Source organism: Serinus canaria, chromosome 5 (assembly GCF_022539315.1).
Source record: "Serinus canaria isolate serCan28SL12 chromosome 5, serCan2020, whole genome shotgun sequence".
In the NCBI taxonomy this organism is placed as follows: domain Eukaryota; kingdom Metazoa; phylum Chordata; class Aves; order Passeriformes; family Fringillidae; genus Serinus; species Serinus canaria.
Window position 1 is genome coordinate 5,267,873 of NC_066319.1, and position 21,710 is coordinate 5,289,582.

A 21,710-nucleotide genomic window follows, 5' to 3' on the forward strand; every position below is an offset into this window, starting at 1 on the left:
GAATATGAGTTACAGACATCCTTCATACCATTGTTTTCATTTCAAACTATGGAAAGAGCTTTCTTTTTAATACACAGATCTAATATTAGCACATATATCCATGTGACAGAGAGGATGGATGGACAAGTGTGTCCAAATACATCCAGGAAAAATGAAGGCACGTACTTTTTTCCGTGCAGAAGCTTATCTTCCAAAAAAGAGAAAAAAATCCCAGTAAAGATGAGCCAGATGAATGCAATAAATGTGCTAATGTTTCACTTCTGGCATTTTGACTCAATAAAACAGGAGGGCAGCAAAGATAGATCCTCTGATCCCTGGATTGTGCTGCGTCCAGCTGCGAGTGCAGCAGCTGCCGGGCACGGGGCTGGCAAAGAGCTGTGGCCAAAGTCACCCTGGGCTGGGTGGCCTCACATCCATGGTACACTCTTAGAGGGGGAAAAAAAATAAAGCTGTGGCTCCATTTATGCCAATCCCTGATCTGGGAGAGGACAAAACTGCACATTTCTGAGCTGCTCAGCTGGGAGTACAAAGGGTGAAATGCAGGAGGGGTTTAAAGCAGAAGTGGGCTCATAGCGAGGCACTGAATTCATGCATGGATGCAGGGTTTTGTGGCAAGTAGGGGTGTGTGAGCCTTGCTGTTCCCAGGTACCTCTGAACTTCCCCAACAGTGGTATTTATGTGGTGCTCTCCAAAAATGCCTGTTCAGCAAGATCCAGCTAGTCTCAATAATATTTTAAGGTACGTTCTTAGACCTGTCTGTAGGGTATTTAGAAAGTGTCCACATAACCTTTTGGAGAGTTAGGATTTCTCATTAAAATGCATCTAAATGAATATTATTTTTGTCAAATGACACGTTTTTTAACCTTGCTAATTCTATAAGGAGCTCATAAAACAGTACAATAGAGAAAAATACCCTTTTAAAGATTACATAATCTTTGTAGTCAAGTTTAATTACTCCTAGGCCTTCTCCCCCCCTTTCTTGGGGGAGAAGATGGAAGAATTGATTTTTATTAAAAATAAAGCTTCAGCCTGAGACACTTTTAATGTTGTCTGAAGTGGCATGTGGATTTTCATTTCTCAGTGTCTTCCACGATGATGTTTCAAACTTTAAATGGATTGTTCAGTGGGTTCAGGGTGCATCTGGCTGCAGCGTTGTATCCGGTGGCTGTCAGTGGATTTATGTCCTGAAATCTGGGGCTGCAAATGGGAGATGAACTGCAAGTCACTAAGTCAGGAATGTCCTGCTGAGCAGTCCTGTTTTTGCCAGAAGCATTTTCCTATCTAGTGAAGGGGATGGCCTGGAAAGCATGGTGGAGGAGAAGGCTCCTGGTGGCCGTCTGCCTTGGCTGCTGATGCAGCTGTTTTCTCTGGAGCCCTTCCAGGGGAACGGCCGCCGCTCTTCCAGAAAATGGGTTGTGTCATGCCTGCCTCGTGTTGCAGCCCATCAAGCCCCATCACCAATAAGCAATTGTCCAAATCCATATAGGAGGTGACCCTCTGGAACCAGCCAGTCAGAGCTTGGTGCGCCCCTGTCGCTCTGGGTGTTGCACAAAGGCCTGGGCTGGTGTGGAAGTTTTCTTCTCTGGTGGTCCCAGCCCTGCTGGCTGTGGAAATGAATGCTTGGAGCACTGTCCCTCCGTGTCCCGCAGGCAGAGCCTCCTGTCACTGGCTGGGGAGGCCCACAGCTGCTGAGGACACCTGTGGTGGCGGGGATCAGGGGGCTTTGGGGCTTGTGGGGAAAGCCAGCCCTTTCTGCTCCTTTCTGGGAGCATCATCCATGCCTGAAGTTCGACTTCCAGTTGGTGGTTTGGCTGAAGGCAGTTCAGTTACCTGGGTTTTGCTGTTTTTTCATCATTTCCACTGAAGTGCAGCATGCTTGGCATGCCATAGGACAACAAAGGGTGTGCCTGTGTCTGTCCAGCTGTTGTTGAGTTGGAGGCTAAAAATAATCCCCTTTTTTTCACCTCCGAAACAGCTGAAAGGCAGAAACGAGGAAATCTTGGATTCCTGGAATGATTGAAGCTTCTGTCTTCATCCCAAGGACACACAGGGAGTGGGTCATCATTTAACACCCCTTTATTTTCCAAGATGAATTTAATATTTGGGTACCTTGGCCAGGAGAGGAGGAGTGAGGGGTTTAGTGTGAGATGACAGGAGTGGGGAAATGCCCTGGTCCACAACAGGATTTGTCTGCTCTTAGCTGTGCCAAGAGATGCTGTTTGTTGCATCTCCCACCCCCATGCTACTGCCAGCTGGCAGATTCCTTGAGCAACTAAATGCTGAGAGCTAATGGGTTTTTTTAATTTTTCAAAGTCAATTAATAGATTCAGTCTTTCAGTTACAGTGGCTGAGATTTTTGTGACAAGGTTGTTGTGGAGTGTTATGTTGAGGTAGGGTTTTTTTGGTAGTTTTTGTTGGTGTTGTGGGGATTTTTTGTTTGTTGGTTTGGGGTTTTTTTGTTTGTTGTTTGTTTTTTTGGGTTTTTTTTTTGTTAAACACAGTGGTGGTGTTCGGCTGTTTAACTGCATGTGGCTTTTCCACAGTGGGATGCAGGTGCCTGGATTCACAGGCTGCTGATTTAATAGTGGGGGGAAAGAGGGATTGCAAGAGGCCTCTGCATTGTATCCTCTCCCTTTCCTCACTTCCTATTTTGAGTCATATATTTGTATACTATCAAATATATCAAAATCCTGTGCCTGGCACAGAAGCCATTCTGCTGTTGGAGAGATGACTTGTGCTGCCATTTAGCTCAGCACTGGGAACATTTCCTGGAGATTTTCAAGGCTCTGCCATTCCTAAACATACTCAGAGAGAAAAAGTAGCATTTCTTACAGTCAGACTGACCCTTGAGTGGAACCAAGCTTGAGACATACCGAATGCTGTGTGTGTTCATATTGGTAAATATAAGTGGAAATTTCTGATACATTTAAATGACACAAGGAAGAAATCAATGAAGTTCTGCTCTATTTCTGTCTGAAGATAAATAATGCATTGTGTACTGTGCTTGGGACAAGATTTATACAGAAACAATCATCTTTTAGGGAATAGTACAATACTTTTTAACAGTATCATAGAAACAGACTATTTACCCAGCAACTTGAATAAACAATTGTTATAAAATATGCATGAGCTTATTAGTGTTTTATTGTGAGGTGCAAAAATGTCCATGCTTTGCTTATTAAGTATGCATTTAAACTGAAATAGTCCTAAGTTAGTCACTAGGCAGTTCTTACTGGCCTGGAAACTTACATTAGTCTCATTCAGTGGGAATTTTGTAACCCATATTCTTTCTGTAATTTTGCCTTAACATAGGTGCAGTTCTTGGAGAATGTGTAAAATTCTATGAAGCTTCTCTTTTGACAGAAAATATTCACATCTACAGCTGCAGGCTGAAGATCAGCCATTTGCACTAAGAGGGTTTAACCAAGAAAAATGTCTTCTCTCAGTATTATTATCTTGCACTGACATGGAATACTCTCAGTAGTAAAACAAGATGTAACATCCAGCACCATACTGATTCTTCGGGCAGTTCATAGAAGTCTGGTCATGATCTTGTTCTTTCATAAGCTGCCCTGTAAAACTAAACAAGACTTTCTCCCTTCATTTCCAGCTTGAGCAAGAAATATGCAAAAGCTCTTTGTCTGTTCTTTTCAGCAAGTGTTACTTGGGATAATTTGTAGGAGATGCTTTGAAAGGTCCAGTTGTCCTTTAGCTTTGTGGGGGATGATCTGGCACTGTTAAAAGGCAGCTGATGTGTGAATGGTGATGGGGATGTCAAGAAGCTGTTGGCATTTGTTCGTTCAGGATTGATTGTTTGAGACTCCCTTATGTGATGCCAGCTGTCATGATTTGTGTTAAATTGCACGAAATTAGTTCCAAAAGCAGGCCCTGGTGAGCCAGGGGACTGGGATAACAGGAGGGGGAAATAAATGCCATGCAAAGTTCCTTCTAGTCTGGCTGCAGGAAGGTTTCTTCTGGGAGTCTGTTGGCAAGCAGACCACCAGGGAGTGGCATGGGCCCTTCCCTTGCTCAATAGAGATAGGAACACAAACGTAGTAAGAATTACTTTTGCAAGGATTTTGTACTGCTTTTGACCCCAGAAGTTTCAAAATTAGATGAAGAAGTGCCAAGAGTAAGTTCTACTGCAGCAGGAAGTGTTCTCAATAAATCATAGAACAAATAGCTCTGAGATGTAGATAAATGCGTTTCTGGAGGTAACCAGGGGTGGTGGCAAACATGCCATTTTTCATGGTGTCTCTATGCAATTATGAAGATACTTTGTCAATGTGATAGGGGGAGGGAACAGGGCAGAATCCTCCTTAAAATGCTAACATAGTGTGTTGCAAAGCACCAGGAGGAAGGAAGGGTTTTCTGTGTGGGTTTTGTTACTTGGCAGGGTCTGCAATGACTAAATCTCCAAAGACTGCTGTTTCTTTTTATTTTCTTTAAAGTTGCATTTCTTTGTGTCCAATACAGCTTGTAAGCGAAAAGAACCAGCCTCACCTTATCAGCCCATGTATGGGCTTTGTTTGTAAAATGTTTCTAACTGCCTGCTCAACATGACTGGAAGCTGTGGAGGCTCAGTGGAGTCACTCACTTGTCAGAGCTCAGGGTTCCCATGCTAATCACAAGAAGCATGTGCAGAAAGTCTGACCCAGATCCAGCAGTGATCCTCTTCAGCCAGGCTACGTGTGCCCTCTATTATTCTTCCTTTATGTTGTTACATCTGTTGATTTTTTTTTTTAAATATTCATCATGCAGTGAGCAGTATTCTTCTGAAATTGTAAATTAAATGTGTTCTTTTAAGAGGAACAAAGCCAAGTGGCTAAGGCAAGAGCCTAACTTTAATATCTCTGGTTAACAAAACACTTGCCTAAAGCAAAGCCAAAGCACCTCTCAGGAGTTTTTCTTTCAATGGGAATTCATTAGAATTATTTATTAAATTGAAAAAAGACATTTTTGCACTTCTATGATTTGGGTTGGACAAAAGTCAGCACCAGATACTTTTTGCTCAAGTTGTTAGATCTGAAAACAAATGATGACCAAACCAAAATAAATAAATGACTCTACTTTCTGAAATTGCAATGTAATGGGAACCAGACTGGAATCCTGCAGATAGAGCCTGTGCTTGCTTTGAGACTGCAGTCAGTGTCTGGCTCTGTGTGTGGGACACACAGCAGCGTGTCTGGCCTCTGACACAAAAAGGTCTTGGACTGGCAGCACGGCCCAGCTGGGGTGTGCTGCAGCTCCTCTGTCCTCCCAGACCCACCTTAGCTCTCCCTGCTCCAGCCACTGCAGAGCTGGAACTCACAGCAGGGATTTTGTGCAATCTGGAGGGGTTGGAGGAGTGGAGGGGGGTCGTAGGAGGTATGCAACAACAGCATTGTCCAGCTATAAAACTGTTTATAATCAGTTTTCAGTAATCAGGAAAGGAAATGTAAGCACTAGATATGCTTGGGGTTTAATTAGTTTCCTTTCTGGAAATCCTTTGCTGGTTGGTCTGTGAAAAATTACAGCTGTCAACTAAAATTTGAGCAGGAATCCTCTGTAATTGTTTTGGAAGAGATTCTTCCAAGGGTGCCCAAACTTAGATTTAGGCTTTGGAAGTGTGATTTTCCTGAAGGTGAGGATGTTTAGCACTGGGAGAAATGGAATAGGACAGGATGAGTTCCCTGGCCCTGGCAGAGGAGGGAGAGTCTGCTGAGTTCCCCTGGCATGTCCTCCTTAGATCAGTAGGTGAACCAGGCTGTTACATCCACCCTCACTTGAAAGAGGAGTAGCTAATAGCTAAGGCTACTGGCTTATCATAGGTTTGTTCAACAAATCTAGTAAATGTACACCCATTTCCTCTTTAAAATAAAAAAAGCCTGCACTAAGACCACTTATTTCCTTTCCCCTCCCTTTTACACCACTGTAATGCTGTTGAGAAACAGCTGCAAGCACTTGAGAAATGCTAAATGAGGGTTAGAAATGTGCAAGCAGATGCTCAAAAAATGTTCAGCTTTTTGCTGTTTTTTTCTTTTACTTCTCTTCATCAAATGCTTTTGTGTCTGCATGAAGCACAGTTTATCCTCTTTTTTACATAGGCTGAACACCACAGTGGAAAAATTTCCATTGATTTAAGTAAATTACTTGTTTGTGCTCTCAGTAGTGCAAGTCCAGTTGTATTTCAAGTCCTGCCAAGAGAGTGAGTTGGAAACTGTGTGGAAGCAATCCAAAACCCTGTGTCACACTCCCCCTTTTCTCTGCCAGTGTTTGATTATTGGAGGTGGCCCCTGTGGCCTGAGGACTGCCATAGAACTTGCCTTCCTGGGAGCCAAGGTTGTCGTGGTGGAGAAGAGGGACACCTTCTCCAGGAACAATGTGCTGCATCTCTGGCCCTTCACCATCCACGACCTGCGGGGACTGGGAGCTAAGAAGTTTTATGGGAAGTTCTGTGCAGGATCTATTGATCACATCAGTAAGTATTGAGGGCATGGGCACTGCTTGGATAAGGGGTTACCAGGATCAGAAGATTGGTGGGGACATTCTTGGTGTGGCAGAAAGTTCATCTGCCTTAACCATGTGCCTGTGCATGTGTGCACACAGAGAGGAGAAAAAATGGTCTTGTTTAAGCAAGGTGGAAACAGAACGAGTTGCTCTTATGGAGCAGATTTTCTTGTTAGTCTAGTGTGGTTAAACAACAGGCTTTGATTATGAGGTATGAAGAATATTGATATTTCTTCCAGTATGTTGAAGGTAGACGCAAATAAAGAGTGGACTGTTTTACAGGGAAATATACTGTAAAATTCTGTATTCTAAAATATGCTGGTTAGCAGATCTTTTAAATATCATCGAGAGGCAAACCTCTACAAAAGCATTCTAAGAAACTCAACTGAAATGAGTTTTGCCAACAAGATTGTGCTGCAAGAGGAAAGGGAGGCGGAAGAGAACAACATCCTGTGGTGGTTGCTATGTTTGCATTCATTACAGTATTGAAAATAGAAATGCCGCACACTTGTGTTAGCAGTGAATTTCAGTTCTCTAGCAGGCTGGTGGCAGCTGGGATTGCTTACTTATCAAACTCATCTTTGTCACTTGCTCTCCACAGGTATTCGACAGCTTCAGCTCATCCTCTTCAAAGTTGCACTTATCCTTGGAGTGGAAATCCACGTGAACCTGGAGTTCGTGAAAGTCGTGGAGCCTCCTGAAGATCAAGAAAACCAAAGTATTGTTTATCATAACACATTCTGCTCACAGCAGCTTCTTTTTGTGCCAGGTGTTCCGTGAAGCTGTACAAGGCAGTCACACACTGTTTAAAGAAATCAAGAGTGTTTTGCCCTTCTTACCCAGCCAGCCTTGTTCTGTGCAGTTACAGGCGTGATGAGTATCAGGGTGACAGAGCACTGATAAATCTTAAAACACAGCCCAGGCTGAGAAGCTGAGGTTTTGCACTATGCCTTCTGGCATGTGTTTGAGGCTTTGTAGGGAGTCTGGTGTGGCTTCTCGGGATCTTCTTGCAAAAACAGATTTTGATTGATAATATAAATATTGAGGATGGATGAAGTGCCCAGGGCCTTGTTTTTGCATTCACATTTGATATAACTCCCACTGGCACACAGAGTCTTATCAGCATTCTTATGCAAGATTTTTAAACAAAAGAAAAAGATTTCTAATTCTCTGATTTTATTTTTATATTAGTTTTTTGGATGTAGTATCGCTAAAATATTTTTAAATTTTAATTAAAACTCTGGGGTGTCTCTTCAAAGGGTCATACAGAGACAGCAGAACAGGTATATTAGTTTAAGAAGTTAAAGTATATATAATTTTAAAACATGGGCAGTACAAACACTTCCACATAATGAGCTTTGTAAAAAGAATAAATTTAGCTTTGTGAGTATGCTTCCCTTTAATTTCTATTTAGAAGACAATTAAAAGCACTGATGATGGAATGCTATTTTTCCTCTTTTAGTAGCCAGCTCTTCCTTGCAGTAGCCCCATGTATGTACTGCTCTGGTAAGGTGGCTGTGGGGTTATTTCTGTGAGAATCAAGTGCTTGAGCATCTTCTTGTGGTGTGGCTCTGAGAGGAAGCTACTGCATTAGGTGATCCAGAGAATGAGAATTGCACCCTTTATCTTTATCAGTGCCCTTTCCTCAGACTCTGAAATCACTTCTCTGCTGTAATACTGAAGAATTAATAACTGTTATTTGTGTTTTCAGAGATGGGTTGGAGAGCTGAATTCCTCCCCATGGATCACCCTCTGTCAGAGTATGAATTTGATGTTATCATTGGTGCAGATGGCCGCAGGAACACGTTGGAAGGTGGGTGAATGTGTTTTTAGCCTTATTACTGGTCTTTAGGGTACCTTGAAAGATCTGAAAGCCAGAGCAAAGAAGGAAACAAAGCAGCAGGTTACCTTTCAATCCACAGCAGTCTGTGTGAAAGCTGTTGTTTTGTGTGGTGCCTTTTGGGTTTGTTGTTAAGTCGTAGCTCAAAGTAAAGGACATTTAATGTCATTACTGCTTCTGAGCTGGGTGCATTTGCACTGCCTGCAGAATGCATTGTGGTGCCATTGGGCTTGCTTCAAGGTTAAGTAATTACAGGATGATTTAACTTGAAGGAAGCTGACAAGATATAGGTCAGGAATGGCATAGCCTTTGCTGTTGTGCTGTGAATTTGCCCTGTGTGCTTGAACTCATGACCAAAAGGTGACTGCCAGGTATTTAATGACAGCAACAGAGGCTTTGCTTCTTTGTAAATGAGACTGAACGTCAGAAGCAGCTCCTTTAGGAACAATAGCAAAAGATAATGAATAGCTCTAAGGTTTGTGGGAGTAGAGGGTGTGAATGTTTCCTCAGCTTGAGTCACTGCTGAGGATTCAGACCACCTGAGCTGTGTTTCTTAGAGAGACACTGGCTAAGCTGCTCCTGCATCACAGGAACAAACCTTTTACTTAATTATGTATTTCCCTTTTAACTCTAATTATATCCAAGCTACTTTCCATTCTCTAAGTACACTTTTTCCTTTTCTTTATTGGCTTCACTGCTTATTCTTTTATCTGCCAACTACAATGTACTTGCAGTTAATTCCTTATAATGCTGTACTGGAAATATCCCTACACTGTTGTCTGGCTGTCCCCCATAAAACACTGTTTAAATAGTCAGGTACCATCAAAACCTAATTATTCTTACCTGACCTCCAGACTGTATCAGGAGGTTAATGTTTATCACCATAGCAGGATCTGGGGGAGTGAAGGTGCACTGAGGATATGTACAGAAGCTGGTGTTGTCATATCAAATCTATCCCAATGAAATAACGAGAGCATGTCAAGAAGGACAGAGGCCAAAATCCATAACCAGTTTATTTCTTGTTATTAAATAACATATTCATATGATGTCATCTGCAGTGGGCCAAAAATACACTAAGGATCCTCTGTCCTTCTTCATAACTTAGTTACAGATGAGGGGAACGTACAGATGGAAAAACTTCAATGTGTGATTGCAAGATTGTGGCTCAGGGGGCTTTTTCAGTGAAAAGTGAAAGCAAAGATGGAGTGAGGAGCTTCTCAGTTGGTCTCACCTTGGTAATATAGCACTGAATATTTTTCAATTCCACATACCTGTGGAAAATCTCATTAGCTGGTAGTGTGTGCACCTAAGCACTGCTACAGAGGTTTCTATTTTTCACGTCATTCTCTGCTGCTTTTGACTGCTGATCTCTTGCATATTTTTTCAAGAGCTGTTTACTACCTATATAACAAACACCTAACTTGCCATTTAGCATGTTAAAAATGTCTCCCTCCACTGAAATTGACCTGTTCTTTTCCCAGACATGCCAAAACCACGTTTTTCTTTAGTCATAGTTTTTCCTGAGCTTCTTCCCTTAGTTCCCCACCCAACCATTTTTTGATGAGACTTGACCTTGAATGCAGTGCAGCTCTAGTTTTGCAGCTGAAAATGGGGAGAAAAGACTCTTTCCATCCATGGGAATTTTGGAGGCATGGTGGAATCTACTGATGGCACGTTGTTTGGTGAAGAACAGGAAAGACACTGAGCTGCCTTGAGCTGACCCTCCCTGAAAGTCCAGTCTGAAGTTAGCAGTGGTTTTAATTCCTGTCTTTGCTCAGCAGGCTTCAGGAGGAAGGAATTTCGTGGGAAGCTGGCTATAGCTATCACTGCCAATTTTATAAACAGAAATACAACTGCAGAAGCCAAGGTAGAAGAAATTAGTGGGGTTGCTTTCATCTTCAATCAGAAGTTCTTCCAGGACCTGAAAGAGGAAACGGGTGAGTGCATCCTCATTTTTTCCACTACCAAATACAAGAGGCAGCAGGGGAACTCTATGTGCCAGGCCACCCTCTTGTTACTGGGAACATCAGTTTTGAATAATCTGGGTAAAAAATTTCCAAGTGATAAAATATTGTTGATGTCAGAAGCTCGCAGATGGAGGTGTCCATTTATGGTACAGTGGGATATTTTTTTAGCTTGGGTGTTGCCCACATCATGGCTTGTTTTAGTGTTTAGATTTTTCTCAACTGCAAAAATGTCTGCTATGTTGAACAAATTTGGAAGAGCATTTTCAGGGCCCAGAGATTTTCCCTTAAGACATGATTTGTTTTGTTTCTATCCGTTCACAGGCTGAACGGCTTAAACCCTTTGAAAAAGTCTCTGCCCTTCTGGGAGGAGTTCATTCTTGCTTTTTGATGTGTGGAGCTGATAAACTGACAAGACCTAGATCTGCCATAAATACTAAAAATATAAACTGTGAAATATATCTTAATGGAATAGTTGCATTCACTGTCAGTACAATCAACTCTATTCTTGATTTACAGCTGATTTTTAAAAAAATTACTGTTATAATTGAAACCAAACCCCCTGGTTAGACCCAATATGAGAGCCCTAACAACCCAAAATACACTTTGCTCCCTTGGCACCCAGTTGTACCTAAGGAACTGCTCATTCTGTAGTTAACTAGCTGTTCCCTGAAAAAATGCTAAATAACTTTAAACTGTGCTGAGAAAAACTGCTGTTGGGCAATGCCACCCTGATTTTTTGAGTTTTTCTAAGCCTTCTCACGTTTACGTTCTCGCAACAAACTTTCTCACACGCTTTATGTAAATAACTTGTTTTGCGTTATTTTCTGGGGAGGAGAAATTTGATGGACTGATGGTTTTTCCAGTGTTATTGGAGAGGTGGCACTGCCACCCTTCAATCCCCTGTCACTTTTGGAAATCTATAAATGCTGGAGTCAGAAGTTTAAAATTCTCTTTTCTCCTTGGAGGAGCCGCGTGTCCACGTCGTGTTATTTCGTGTACAGCGACAGGGCGAAACCAGTGTCCTCTCTTGTTTTGTTTCACAGCATTCTGCCCCCTAATCCTTCATCCCAGCTGGGAGAGGGGATGCAGCCCGAGAAGGAAAGGCACCTGCTGGGATCAGTCCTGCTCTGTCAGTGAGTGACACGGGCAGGGCGCTGTGTTTGTGACAAGTGTGTCTCTCTTTTCAGGGATTGACCTGGAGAATATCGTTTACTATAAAGACAGCACCCATTATTTTGTGATGACAGCAAAAAAGCAGAGTCTTCTGGACAAAGGAGTGATTATTAACGTATGTAAAAATGCTGGTCAAACCCCATTTTATTGACTTGGCACAGAGTAAGTGTGAACATCTGCTTAAACATTGCTGGATGTTAGAGAGGGTGTTTATGGACTTAATCACTTCATTCAAGCTCAGGCCACTTGGATCTTACTCTGACGTTTTTAGGATTTGCTTTTCCCTTCAGTCAGCTCAAAGTTTCAACAGAGAACTGTAAACAATGCTTCCTAAATTAATCAGTTTTGAAACTGGCTGAAATGGGATCTTGACTCCCCTTGGAAATAGGTGGTGGGATCATCTCAGCAGAAAATAAAAACCTCAATTATTTGAGAGTTAACTTAGCACAACTCTGTTCAGTTTTACCAGGCAAATAAGGAAGTGTAAAAACCTGCCCTAGGTTAAATTGTAAATTTTCTAAAGTGGGTGAAACATGATAGAAAAAGTCTATAAACATGATGACCTGACCTTTCAGGGGTACTTGTGATTTTGAGGTGTTTTTTTCTTTTTTTGTTTTTTTCTTCTTCTGTAAAATATAGGGTTTATTTTCTTTTGTTTCTAGGAAGTGTTATGGCACCACTTAAATTTCCTTTTCTGGAAACCCAGAGGAGTTCAATTTTTCTTGGAAAGTAAGGCAGTGCCAAAACAGCCAAGTGTAATTTCCTGAAGGAAGTATTTGTGGGGAACTGACAGAAGGGCTTTTGGCTCTCTGATGGGACCAGTGCCATGATTCCCTGCCCTTTTGGAGGCCAGGGCTGCTGTCCATGACCAGCCAGGGTGGAACCCCTTGGTCTAAATGCAATGCCACTAGAGTTTGCAAGAGTTGCAGGGGATGGTGTTCAGGAAGCATTATATCAAGTTTTTGTGCATCCTAACTTAAACTGTAGTTAATGGGTTTTGGTAAATCAAACCCATCATCTTCTACCTCCTGGAGTTCACTGGCCTCAAGCTTTCTTCAAACAAAGGCAATTTTTTTTCTTCTTTATTCTTTCATTTTTCTTTTTCGTTTTTAGTAAGTGCAAGTAACTTCACCTGTACTGTAAATGCATCAAGTAACACAAAATAAAATAAATTAAATTAAATAAATAAATTTTTAAAAGCTCCATGGCATTTTTCACATACTTGTGGTACTGTAAAAGATCACCTATGACATTGGGTTCAGTTCCTTCTGGGCTCACTAGATTACTTCAACCCCACTTGAAGTTACAACAGCTTGGAAATGGAGGGACTAATATTGATCATGTATTTTTCCTTTCAAGCAGTTTTCTGAAATGCTCTTTACTTTCAGTGATTTTGTGTCTATTTCCAGAACTAGGTGTCTGTTTAAGATGATGTTTTCAAGATGATTCATCGCTACTGATATGTGTAGGCCCTGAGACTGTGGGGCTAGTGTTTGTAGGTGAGGGCAGTCCCAGGGGATCTGGGGGGAGTTTGGAGCAGAGGAGCAGCAGCTGTGGCTCATCAGAGCTGTTTTCCTGACCTACTCAGCTCTGAGTGGAAAAAAAATCAAGCAGCCCAGTGTGTCTGGTGCAACTGGGCTAATAGCAGTTCTGTGGTATCATCTGTGATTAAGGGTCTCATCCACGATTAGGCTGGAAATAGAACCTGCCTCATTAACAGTCACTGCCTTTAAGGAGGATGACCTGTAAAGGCAGGGTCCTTTACCACTCTGCCCAAGGGAAAGATGGCCCAGAAATGAACAGAAAAGCTGCTACAGCCCAGGTTTGAACGTGGTGTTGTTCCTGAGATGTTGGGTCAAACCTTGAGCCCCTCGTGTTACAGCACCAGTGTTTCTGCTCCCCTGTGCTTTCAGGTGGGGGGCACGAGTGCAGGAAAGCTTTGCAGTGATGTGGATGACATCTTTTGATGGGAGGGAAGTAATGTGCTGAAAGCACCACATAACCAAGGAACTGGGAGGAGCTCTAATCTTCCATTGCAAACAAAGCTGCTGGTTCAGTGTGGGCAAGGAGGGTTTCTGTCTGGGGCAGTACCTGTGCTTGTGGTTGGCTTTTTGGAGATGACAAGTGTCACTTGTTTCTTGTTGCTGTGAGGTGTGTGGCTCCCAGTCCTGCTGTGAGACTGCAGTGTTCCAGTCCAGAGAGGGTATTGGAGTCTCTCATCCCACATCCTCCTCTCCTTGCAGGACTCCGTTGACACCGAGCTGCTGCTCTGTGGGGAAAATGTGAACCAGAGCAATTTGCTGTCCTACGCCAGAGAAGCTGCTGACTTTGCAACCAACTACCAGCTGCCTTCCTTGGATTTTGCAATTAATCATTATGGCCAGCCAGATGTAGCAATGTTTGATTTTACCTCCATGTATGCGTCTGAAAACGCTGCACTGGTGAGAGAGAGGCACAGACATCAGCTCCTGGTGGCTCTCGTTGGAGATAGTTTGCTTGAGGTATATCTTGGAATGCTTTCCAAGTAGTATTTTCAGGTTTTTTTACTTTATTTCCTTAATCCAGCCATTCAATCTAGCCTCCAGGATAAAATATCCTCTTTTACATGTCCTGAAACAGTGGTACCTTCTTTGGAATAGATTTTTTTCCCCCCTTTTTTCTTTTCTCCTTTATTATGCCATAGCTTGTCATAGCTAATGCTTGGCTGGCAGCCTGTGGCTGAGATCCCATTTTGCTTTATGCAAGTTCTGTTTCTGTCTGAAAACTGTGAGCTCTGTGTCCTCAGCTTGGGTGCATGGCATAATTTTACTGAATTCCATCATAGACAAAAGCTTGATCCAAATTATTATTGCAGTCTCTTTGCCTTAGTATGTTCCCTTTTTTTCTCTCTGAAGTGAAAAGTGTATGCTGCAACTTTTGTTTTTTAATTCATGCTGACAGCCTGAGGCATTTGAAAAGAACAGTCCAAAGCAAATTCAGGAGGTGAAAAGGACATCTTGGTTTTTTTTCCCCCTTTAATAATTCTTGAGTCTTCTTTTTTTTTTTTTTTTTTCCTCAGCCTATATCTTTTGGGGCTAAGGAATTAGTTTTTATATATAGAAGTTTAAAAAAAGGAAAAAGTGAAAAAAGTAATCTTCTTCCCCTGCCTAAGACTTAAAGGAGAGGCACATTTAAAACCTCCAAGTGCTGCTGCCTGTGTTGCATTTTGACTCTTTCTGGGCTATTTTTCCAAGACAATATGCAACCCTGGGCTCCAAATTCACATTGCAAGTTACTTTTGTAGTAGGAGCTTAAGAAATGCAAAGAACTAATGTGTCCCTGCTCCTTGCAGCCCTTCTGGCCCATGGGCACTGGCTGTGCAAGAGGTTTCCTGGCTGCCTTTGACACGGCGTGGATGGTGCGGGGCTGGGCGCAGGGGAAGCCCCCGCTGGAGATCCTGGCTGAACGGTGAGTGCTGCTGCTCCCCAGCACTTCCAGCCTTCCCAAGAGCCACAGCAGGCTCAGGGCATTTCAGAATGCTGCCAGGAGAAATGGTATCAGGGTTTAAATCACTGATTTCTGTCGGGGCGCAGGGGAAGCCCCCGCTGGAGATCCTGGCTGAACGGTGAGTGCTGCTGCTCCCCAGCACTTCCAGCCTTCCCAGGAGCCACAGCAGGGCTAGAAGGCAGGGCATTTCAGAATGCTACCAGGAGAAATGGTATCAGGGTTTAAATCACTGATTTAAACCCCTAATCACTGCGTCACTTAAGTGTGATCCTTAAAGAAATAGACCAAAGAGACCTTGTGTCAGAAAAACCCCCGGACCTCCAGCCATCTGAACACCTGGTTTTTAATCATAAAAATAAAATAAAAAATCCTGAAAGGAGTCTAAATAAATTCTTCAACAGCAACAGCTTTCAGAGTTGGTCCCTGTGATTTTAACTCTGCATTTTGGCATAGTGGTGTTCTCTTTAGGCTGATAAATATGTGGAGAATTTTATAATGCTGCACCAGAAACTTTTTTTGACTGGAGCAAGAAAATCTGTTGCTAAGTACAGCAGCAGTCTTGTTGTCACCATGGTCTGATGGTTGAAGTTGCTGACTTAGGTCCTGCTGGCAGCCACCCTGCTGTGCTACAGCTGCCCAGGCTGTTTTGGGGCAGATACATAATAGGAAGAGTCATGGTTGTGGGAATGCAAGCAGGAGCTTTACTAACTACTGCACTTTGGGAATTTTTAAGACAGAAGCCTGTGGGATGACTCAAACATGGCCTAATCCCAAATGGAAAATTGAACAGCATAGTAAAGAAAGCTGTGGTGGTTATAGGAATTGCAGGATGACAGGATTTAGTGCTGTTATGTGGTAAAGAGGTTACTTCTTGAGTGAATGTTAAAGCAAAACCAGATGACTAGATGATGTAACCTCCTTTTTTTTTTTTTTTCTCCTTTTTCTGGCTCAGTTCCTGCCTCAGGGAAATATGGGTATAAGCTCTAAGTGTCCATCTTGTCCTTTTTCTGTCTGGCATCCTTCTGTTGAGTGGGGATAGGAAATGGGATGGATGCGTTCTGCATTTGGTCCGTAACACTTATCCTGGCGGAACCAAAATAAAGTTTAGGCAGCTGCAAAAAACCCCCGCTCTCTTATAAATAAATATTTATTTTAATACATAAATCTTTCATCTTTTTCCTCTGCAAGAGAGAGCATTTATCGACTCTTGCCTCAGACGACCCCTGAAAACATTAATAAGAACTTTGACCAGTACACCATTGACCCGGGAACAAGATACCCCAACTTGAACTCGAGCTGTGTTCGACCTCACCAGGTCAGTACTTCAGAGGCTTGCTTGTGAAATCACTTCTTTTTTTATCAAGGGTAAACAGAGCTGCAAGGGGTGCGTAAACAAAATCTTCAGGGGACTCCTTAACTTAGAACCAGCTGCTGATAAAGGTAACCTGGAAACAAAACTGGGTTTTTGTCTGATGTTATGCTGGGGATTGCTTTTCCCTGTAGGTGAGGCAATTGTATGTTACCAATGAGCTGCAGCAGTGTCCTCTTGAAAGAGTGAGCTCCGTTAGAAGATCAGTGAACCTCACAAGACAGGGTAAGTGGCATCTCCTGTTTGCTGTGGCTTAACATTTGTGGCCTTCTGAGCGTGCAGAAGCTGACTGGAAGGTTTGCTTTCCCCTGTCTGCAGAGTCAGACATTCGGCCTAACAAGCTGTTGACATGGTGCCAGAAGCAGACGGAGGGATACCGGAACGTCAATGTCACTGACCTGAGCAGCTCCTGGAAAAGTGGCCTTGCTCTGTGTGCCATCATCCATCGCTTCAGGCCTGACCTCATGTGAGTGACAGCTGAGGAGCTCCTCGGGTGAGGCATCTGCAAAGGGCAGTGTGGGACCAGAGCAGCCCTGCCACTCTGCAGTCCCCTTCTGTGGCTGCTTCCTGCAAGGACGTGCACACCACGGCCAGGGTGTGCTTTGTTTCTTCTGTATGTCCCTGCATGCTGTTTAGAATGAAATAGATGTGCTTTCAAAGAGCTAGGAGGGTTTTGAACCCTCTGATTTATCATGTCTGTGGGAGTCATGTGTCTGTTTAAAAGGAAATTTGCAGTTCTGGGGGAGTGTGTGGAGCTGTGTTCCCGGATCCCTGGAGACGGGTTTTGGTGTCTGTTCGAAACCACAGCCATGAAGCACAATCCTGAGTTACAGAAATGCTGGGTGAGCCTGAGTTAGCCATGCTCCATGTGTTGTACTGGTTGCTGTGACAAGTAGGGAAATGTTGGACCATGGAGATGGAGGTTTTGCACAGCTGTGTCCAGGAGAGCACAGAGTCCTTTCACGTGGGCAAAGCAAGAGCTGGGCCGTGAAAATTAACTGCCCTAGGGCTTGAGTGTAAGCCAGCATTCCCCTTTTGGCACACTTTCTGGGGTCCTAGTGCTGCATGACCCAAATCCATGCATCTGAATATTTTGTAATGTCCCATAGTTAGATACAAGAAGGTCTGTGTGTAACAGGTGCCAGGAAATAGGAATTGCTGGCACTGCTGGGTGCAGTCAGTGGGGTGACTCTCTCTTCTCACCAGTCTCCAAAATGCAGAGGATGCATTCTCTTGTCTTCCTACAGAGCCTTAGGAGTCACACATGAATTACTGTCAACCTCCCTTTATTGTGGATAAATGAAAGGAATGATTGAACTTTTTTATGAGGTGTGATAAATTGGACAAAAATAGGAGTGGTACCTAGGTTGCTTGTTTGTACAGTTCTGCCAGAGGAAGAGCTGAGATTTGAAGAATAGCAATTTTTTTTTTTTTGCCTTGGGCTGGTTTAAAAGAATTAGAATTCTGGATGTTTTGGGGGGAGAGGATACAGAAAGCAAAGTAATCTTTGCTGCCTGTGGAAAACATGTTCTCTACACTGCTCTCAGCAAAGTCGATAAATTTGTCTTCCTGAGCTAACAGACCTCCTGCTGTTCAGTTAATGTTGTGTTTGGATCTTGTTGGCTCCTTGTATTCAATGAGCCTGCAGAAGGACTTGGCTGGGTGAAAGCTAGGCAGGCAGGAGAGGTGGCTGCCAGTGACAGCCCCCAGCTCCAGAAATGGGCAGTGGGTGGGTGAGAGAAGAGGAGAAATTCTTTGGGGATTCGAAAACTCACATTCCACTGTGAGGAGAAAGAAACTACCCTGCCTGGAGCTTTGTAATTTATTCACATGTTTATTTTAATCATGAATTTTGGAAGCTGTTCAAAAGATCAGAGTCTTAGAATAGGTCCCATAGAAAATGGATTAGAGAGTGGATAACAGAGTTCCAGATGTGTGATGCACTTATTTGGTGCACTGCTAAATTCAGTTATGACCTGGGCAGGAGGTGCCTGCTCAAACCGTGTGTGTAACACCTTAAAAAAGGAAAGGTAGTGCCTGTGCATGTGTGTGCACACACATAATATGCTACTTCCATAGAATGAGGTCCTAAATTTATTCCTCCCAGCACTGATGATTTACAAAACTAATTGAACCTAAGTAATCTGTTGCTAATGGATGAAGCCTGTAGTAGTTCAGCTGTATTTGGAGAAGGAAAAGGTTTTGTTAGCACTTCTGAGGAAGAATTGCATCTCTCCAATAAATAAAGATATTTTTGTGTGGGTCCAGTTCAGTGAGAAAGCTTTCAAATGGCATTTCTGGCAAAGTCAGTGTTTGCAGCGAGGGGGTTTGTGTGAGGCTCTGGTAGCTCTGACCCAGCGAGGTGCTGGTGCTGCTGTGCCCGGGGGCACCGCGTGTTCCCGCGGGAGCAGCAGCGAGCGGTGCCTGTGCTGTCCCCGCAGCGACTTCGAGGCCCTGGACGAGGAGGACGCGGTGAGGAACAATCAGCTGGCCTTCGACGTGGCCGAGAGGGAGTTCGGCATCCCCCCGGTGACCACGGGCAAGGAGCTGGGCTCGGCCGGGGAGCCCGACAAGCTCAGCATGGTGCTCTACCTGTCCAAGTTCTACGAGCTGTTCCGCGGCACCCCTCTGCGCGCAGTCGGTGAGCACTGAGCCCCGAGCCTGGCCAGGGGCAGGGGCAGCCTTCATCCAGCCTGCTGGCCAGCACTGCTCCCCAGCCAGGAGTCTTGTCCCAGTGAGGCAGAGTGCAAAGCTTCCAGAGCAGAAAGCCATTTTGGTTTGGGTGAAGTGTACATCTTTGAGTTAGGTCTGCAAACATTGCTGTTGGGTCTGACTGCCTGTTCTCCTTGCAAAAAGCTGTGCTTGGAGAAACTGCTGTGGCCAAAGGACAGAGATAAGGGGGGCAGACAGAGCAGGACCCAGGAGTTCTTCCTGATAGAGAAGAATGAGTGGCAAATGTGACATCAGTGGAATGAATATGTATGAACCTGTTGTGAAATTGCGTGCATGTGTGTTTGAGAGGGAATAAAAAAGGGTCTGGAGTTCCCAGAGGCACACATGTCATTTTAAGGGAGCTGTAATAAACACACCAGCTTTACAACTCACACAAAGTTGGGGAGTTTGTTTGCTCCCACAAATCACCAGCAGAGCCCTTCTGGCCTGCAACAGGCTTAACACAGGAAACGGGGGAGAATTTGGTTGCAGACCAAGGTTTTGTGGGTCCTTGGTGGTTTCAGGGAGTAGGAGCAGCTGGATAACTGCTGCTTGACATCATGAAGGGCATGTGTCTAGTTGTTGGTGGGATTCCCTGGTAGCACATTCATGCTTGTGTTTCCCCCTTTTTTTAGAAAGCCACCCTACATTGTATGTATTTACTTCTATTTGTCTGTGTTTCTTATAAATAATTACTGCCAGCACTCAACTGGAAAGCTTTGGCTTAGTCAGAATTATTTAAAAACAAATCTAAGTAAATATCCTAAGCAGTTGTTTTTTCAACAGATGCTGCTGAGAAGCAAAATGGAGAAAATAATGATCTTGGTTCACCAAAATCATCGAATTTCATCTTTAATAATTATATCAATTTAACTTTACCAAGAAAACGAGTACCAAAGGTGAGTTGTAAAGCAAGACTTGCCCTGTGAATATTTTTTTTCTGAAAAGATGAAAATAAACTTTCAGGCTCAGAAATAAGGGGTTTATATATACACTGCTATAATTTTCTGAGCTATTTCTTCTTGTAAGAAAAAGAGTCCTGTAGCTCTGTATTCCTGGAGTTAAATATACAGCCATTTTATTGGATACCAGTTCAATTAATCAGTGCTATGCTAGGTTCTTCATTGGGAGGGAGTGCTGCTTTTTGAAAAAAAGCAGTGATTTGCCCAGTTTGGGGATGCTGTCAGGGTTCTGAAGAGAAGCTTTCCAGCTCCTACAGAGGCAGCCTGCAATGGTGACAAACAGTGGGCAGGTTGATCAGCAGCTTTGGGATAGCAATCTCTTAGTCATGCCCGTGTACTTTTCTCTCTTGGTTACTTATTAATGAAAACTTACTGACAGGCCCTGTTATATCCCTGTATTATAAAAATCCATGCCCATACATGCTGTGATTAAGGATTGCAGAGCCTTGAAGCTTTGCAGAGGCCTGAGTTAACACATGTGCACATCAACTGCATTTCTCAGTATTTTAATATACTGCTTTTTATACTTGTTGCTCTCATGTCTTGTAAAAATGTGATTTCTGTTTTTTTCACCTGAAGAATTTCTCCAGAATTTCCAGATACTTCCTACACTGACTTTTGTTTTGAGTATTTTCCATCCTGCAAACACTTTTTCAAAACCTGTGGACAGTCAATTGTCCAGTAACTTAAAATATCCTTGTTAGGAAATAATTTTTTCCTGCCCCTCACATATACACAAAACTAAGTGACATGGTTCCCAGATAGCCAAGCTGTGAGAAACCAAACAGGCAGAACAAACTTCGCTTTTTCTTGTGGATGATTCCTTTAGAAGGAAAACCTTTGTCATGACCATAGTGTTGTTTTTCAATGAGTTGTTTGCAGAAGTAAACAGACTTTTAGCAGTGGGAAGAACTTTCCATTACTGAGCCACAGAGCCTCTGGTTAACCTCCTGTCATGAAATAAGCCTTCTGTCATAGCAGGAGCTGGGGTTCTTGGCAGTACCTGAGAGCACGAGGTGATTTGCTTGGAGGGCCCCTCTGGTTTCACACTACAGGAGCTGGTTGGAAATGAGAAGGGGAAGTGTTATTTCCCAAATCAGCTTGGGGAACGAGGCATTTTGTGCAGCTCTGTCATGGATGGGCTGTGAAACCAAGCACGGTGGGTTAGGACAGACTTGGGAGTGCCATAACCAGCTGAAACTAGCTGGGAATTCAGCTCCTCAGAAAGGCATTGCTTGAGTTTGGGGTTTGGCTGTGCCTTCACTTTTGGGGTTCTTTCCCCTGCAGGAAGTGGTGCTGAGCATTATCAAGGTGCATAAATATCAGATGTTGTGTCCAGGCTTTAGGAGAGCAGAGTGTTGCTAACTGAACTTCCATGGCACGCGGTTTGTCCTTGACTGGGCTGGAGGAGGGATCCTTATCTGGGCGCAGGCTGTGAGAGGCCAGGAAGCGGGGCCTGGAGCTGGGGTGGCTGTGGCTGTTCTGGCAGCCTGTGCTGAGCTGGATCATGTTTTCCATTCTCCTCGGAGTGTCAGCCCGGCTGGAGAGGAACTGAGATTTCCTGTGCTCCAGACTAATAAATGAATGGAGGTGTTTACACAATGCAGGGCGCAGCCCTTTTGGAGTCCTGCTCGCCAATTCAGTTGCTTTGTCTCTCCCTTCTTTGTCAGCGTGGTAATGAGAGTCCTTGCTGCCCCACTTCTGAAAGGCAG

General features: G+C 43.6%; 1 protein-coding gene across 5 annotated transcripts in view; it reads left to right on the forward strand.

Annotated features, from left to right (window-relative positions):
* The window catches only part of MICAL2 (microtubule associated monooxygenase, calponin and LIM domain containing 2), a 121,215-nt gene that overhangs the window by 35,955 nt on the left and 63,550 nt on the right, over positions 1–21,710 (forward strand). For all 5 annotated transcript variants that reach the window (XM_030240092.2, XM_030240094.2, XM_050974788.1 and 2 more), the window contains 12 exons: positions 6,253–6,460; positions 7,091–7,207; positions 8,201–8,302; positions 10,111–10,266; positions 11,484–11,584; positions 13,713–13,970; positions 14,801–14,916; positions 16,144–16,270; positions 16,459–16,549; positions 16,643–16,790; positions 18,766–18,965; positions 19,823–19,935. In XM_030240092.2, coding sequence (XP_030095952.2) covers positions 6,253–6,460; positions 7,091–7,207; positions 8,201–8,302; positions 10,111–10,266; positions 11,484–11,584; positions 13,713–13,970; positions 14,801–14,916; positions 16,144–16,270; positions 16,459–16,549; positions 16,643–16,790; positions 18,766–18,965; positions 19,823–19,935 — 1,737 coding nt within the window. The remainder of the gene's footprint in view (positions 1–6,252; positions 6,461–7,090; positions 7,208–8,200; positions 8,303–10,110; positions 10,267–11,483; positions 11,585–13,712; positions 13,971–14,800; positions 14,917–16,143; positions 16,271–16,458; positions 16,550–16,642; positions 16,791–18,765; positions 18,966–19,822; positions 19,936–21,710) is intronic.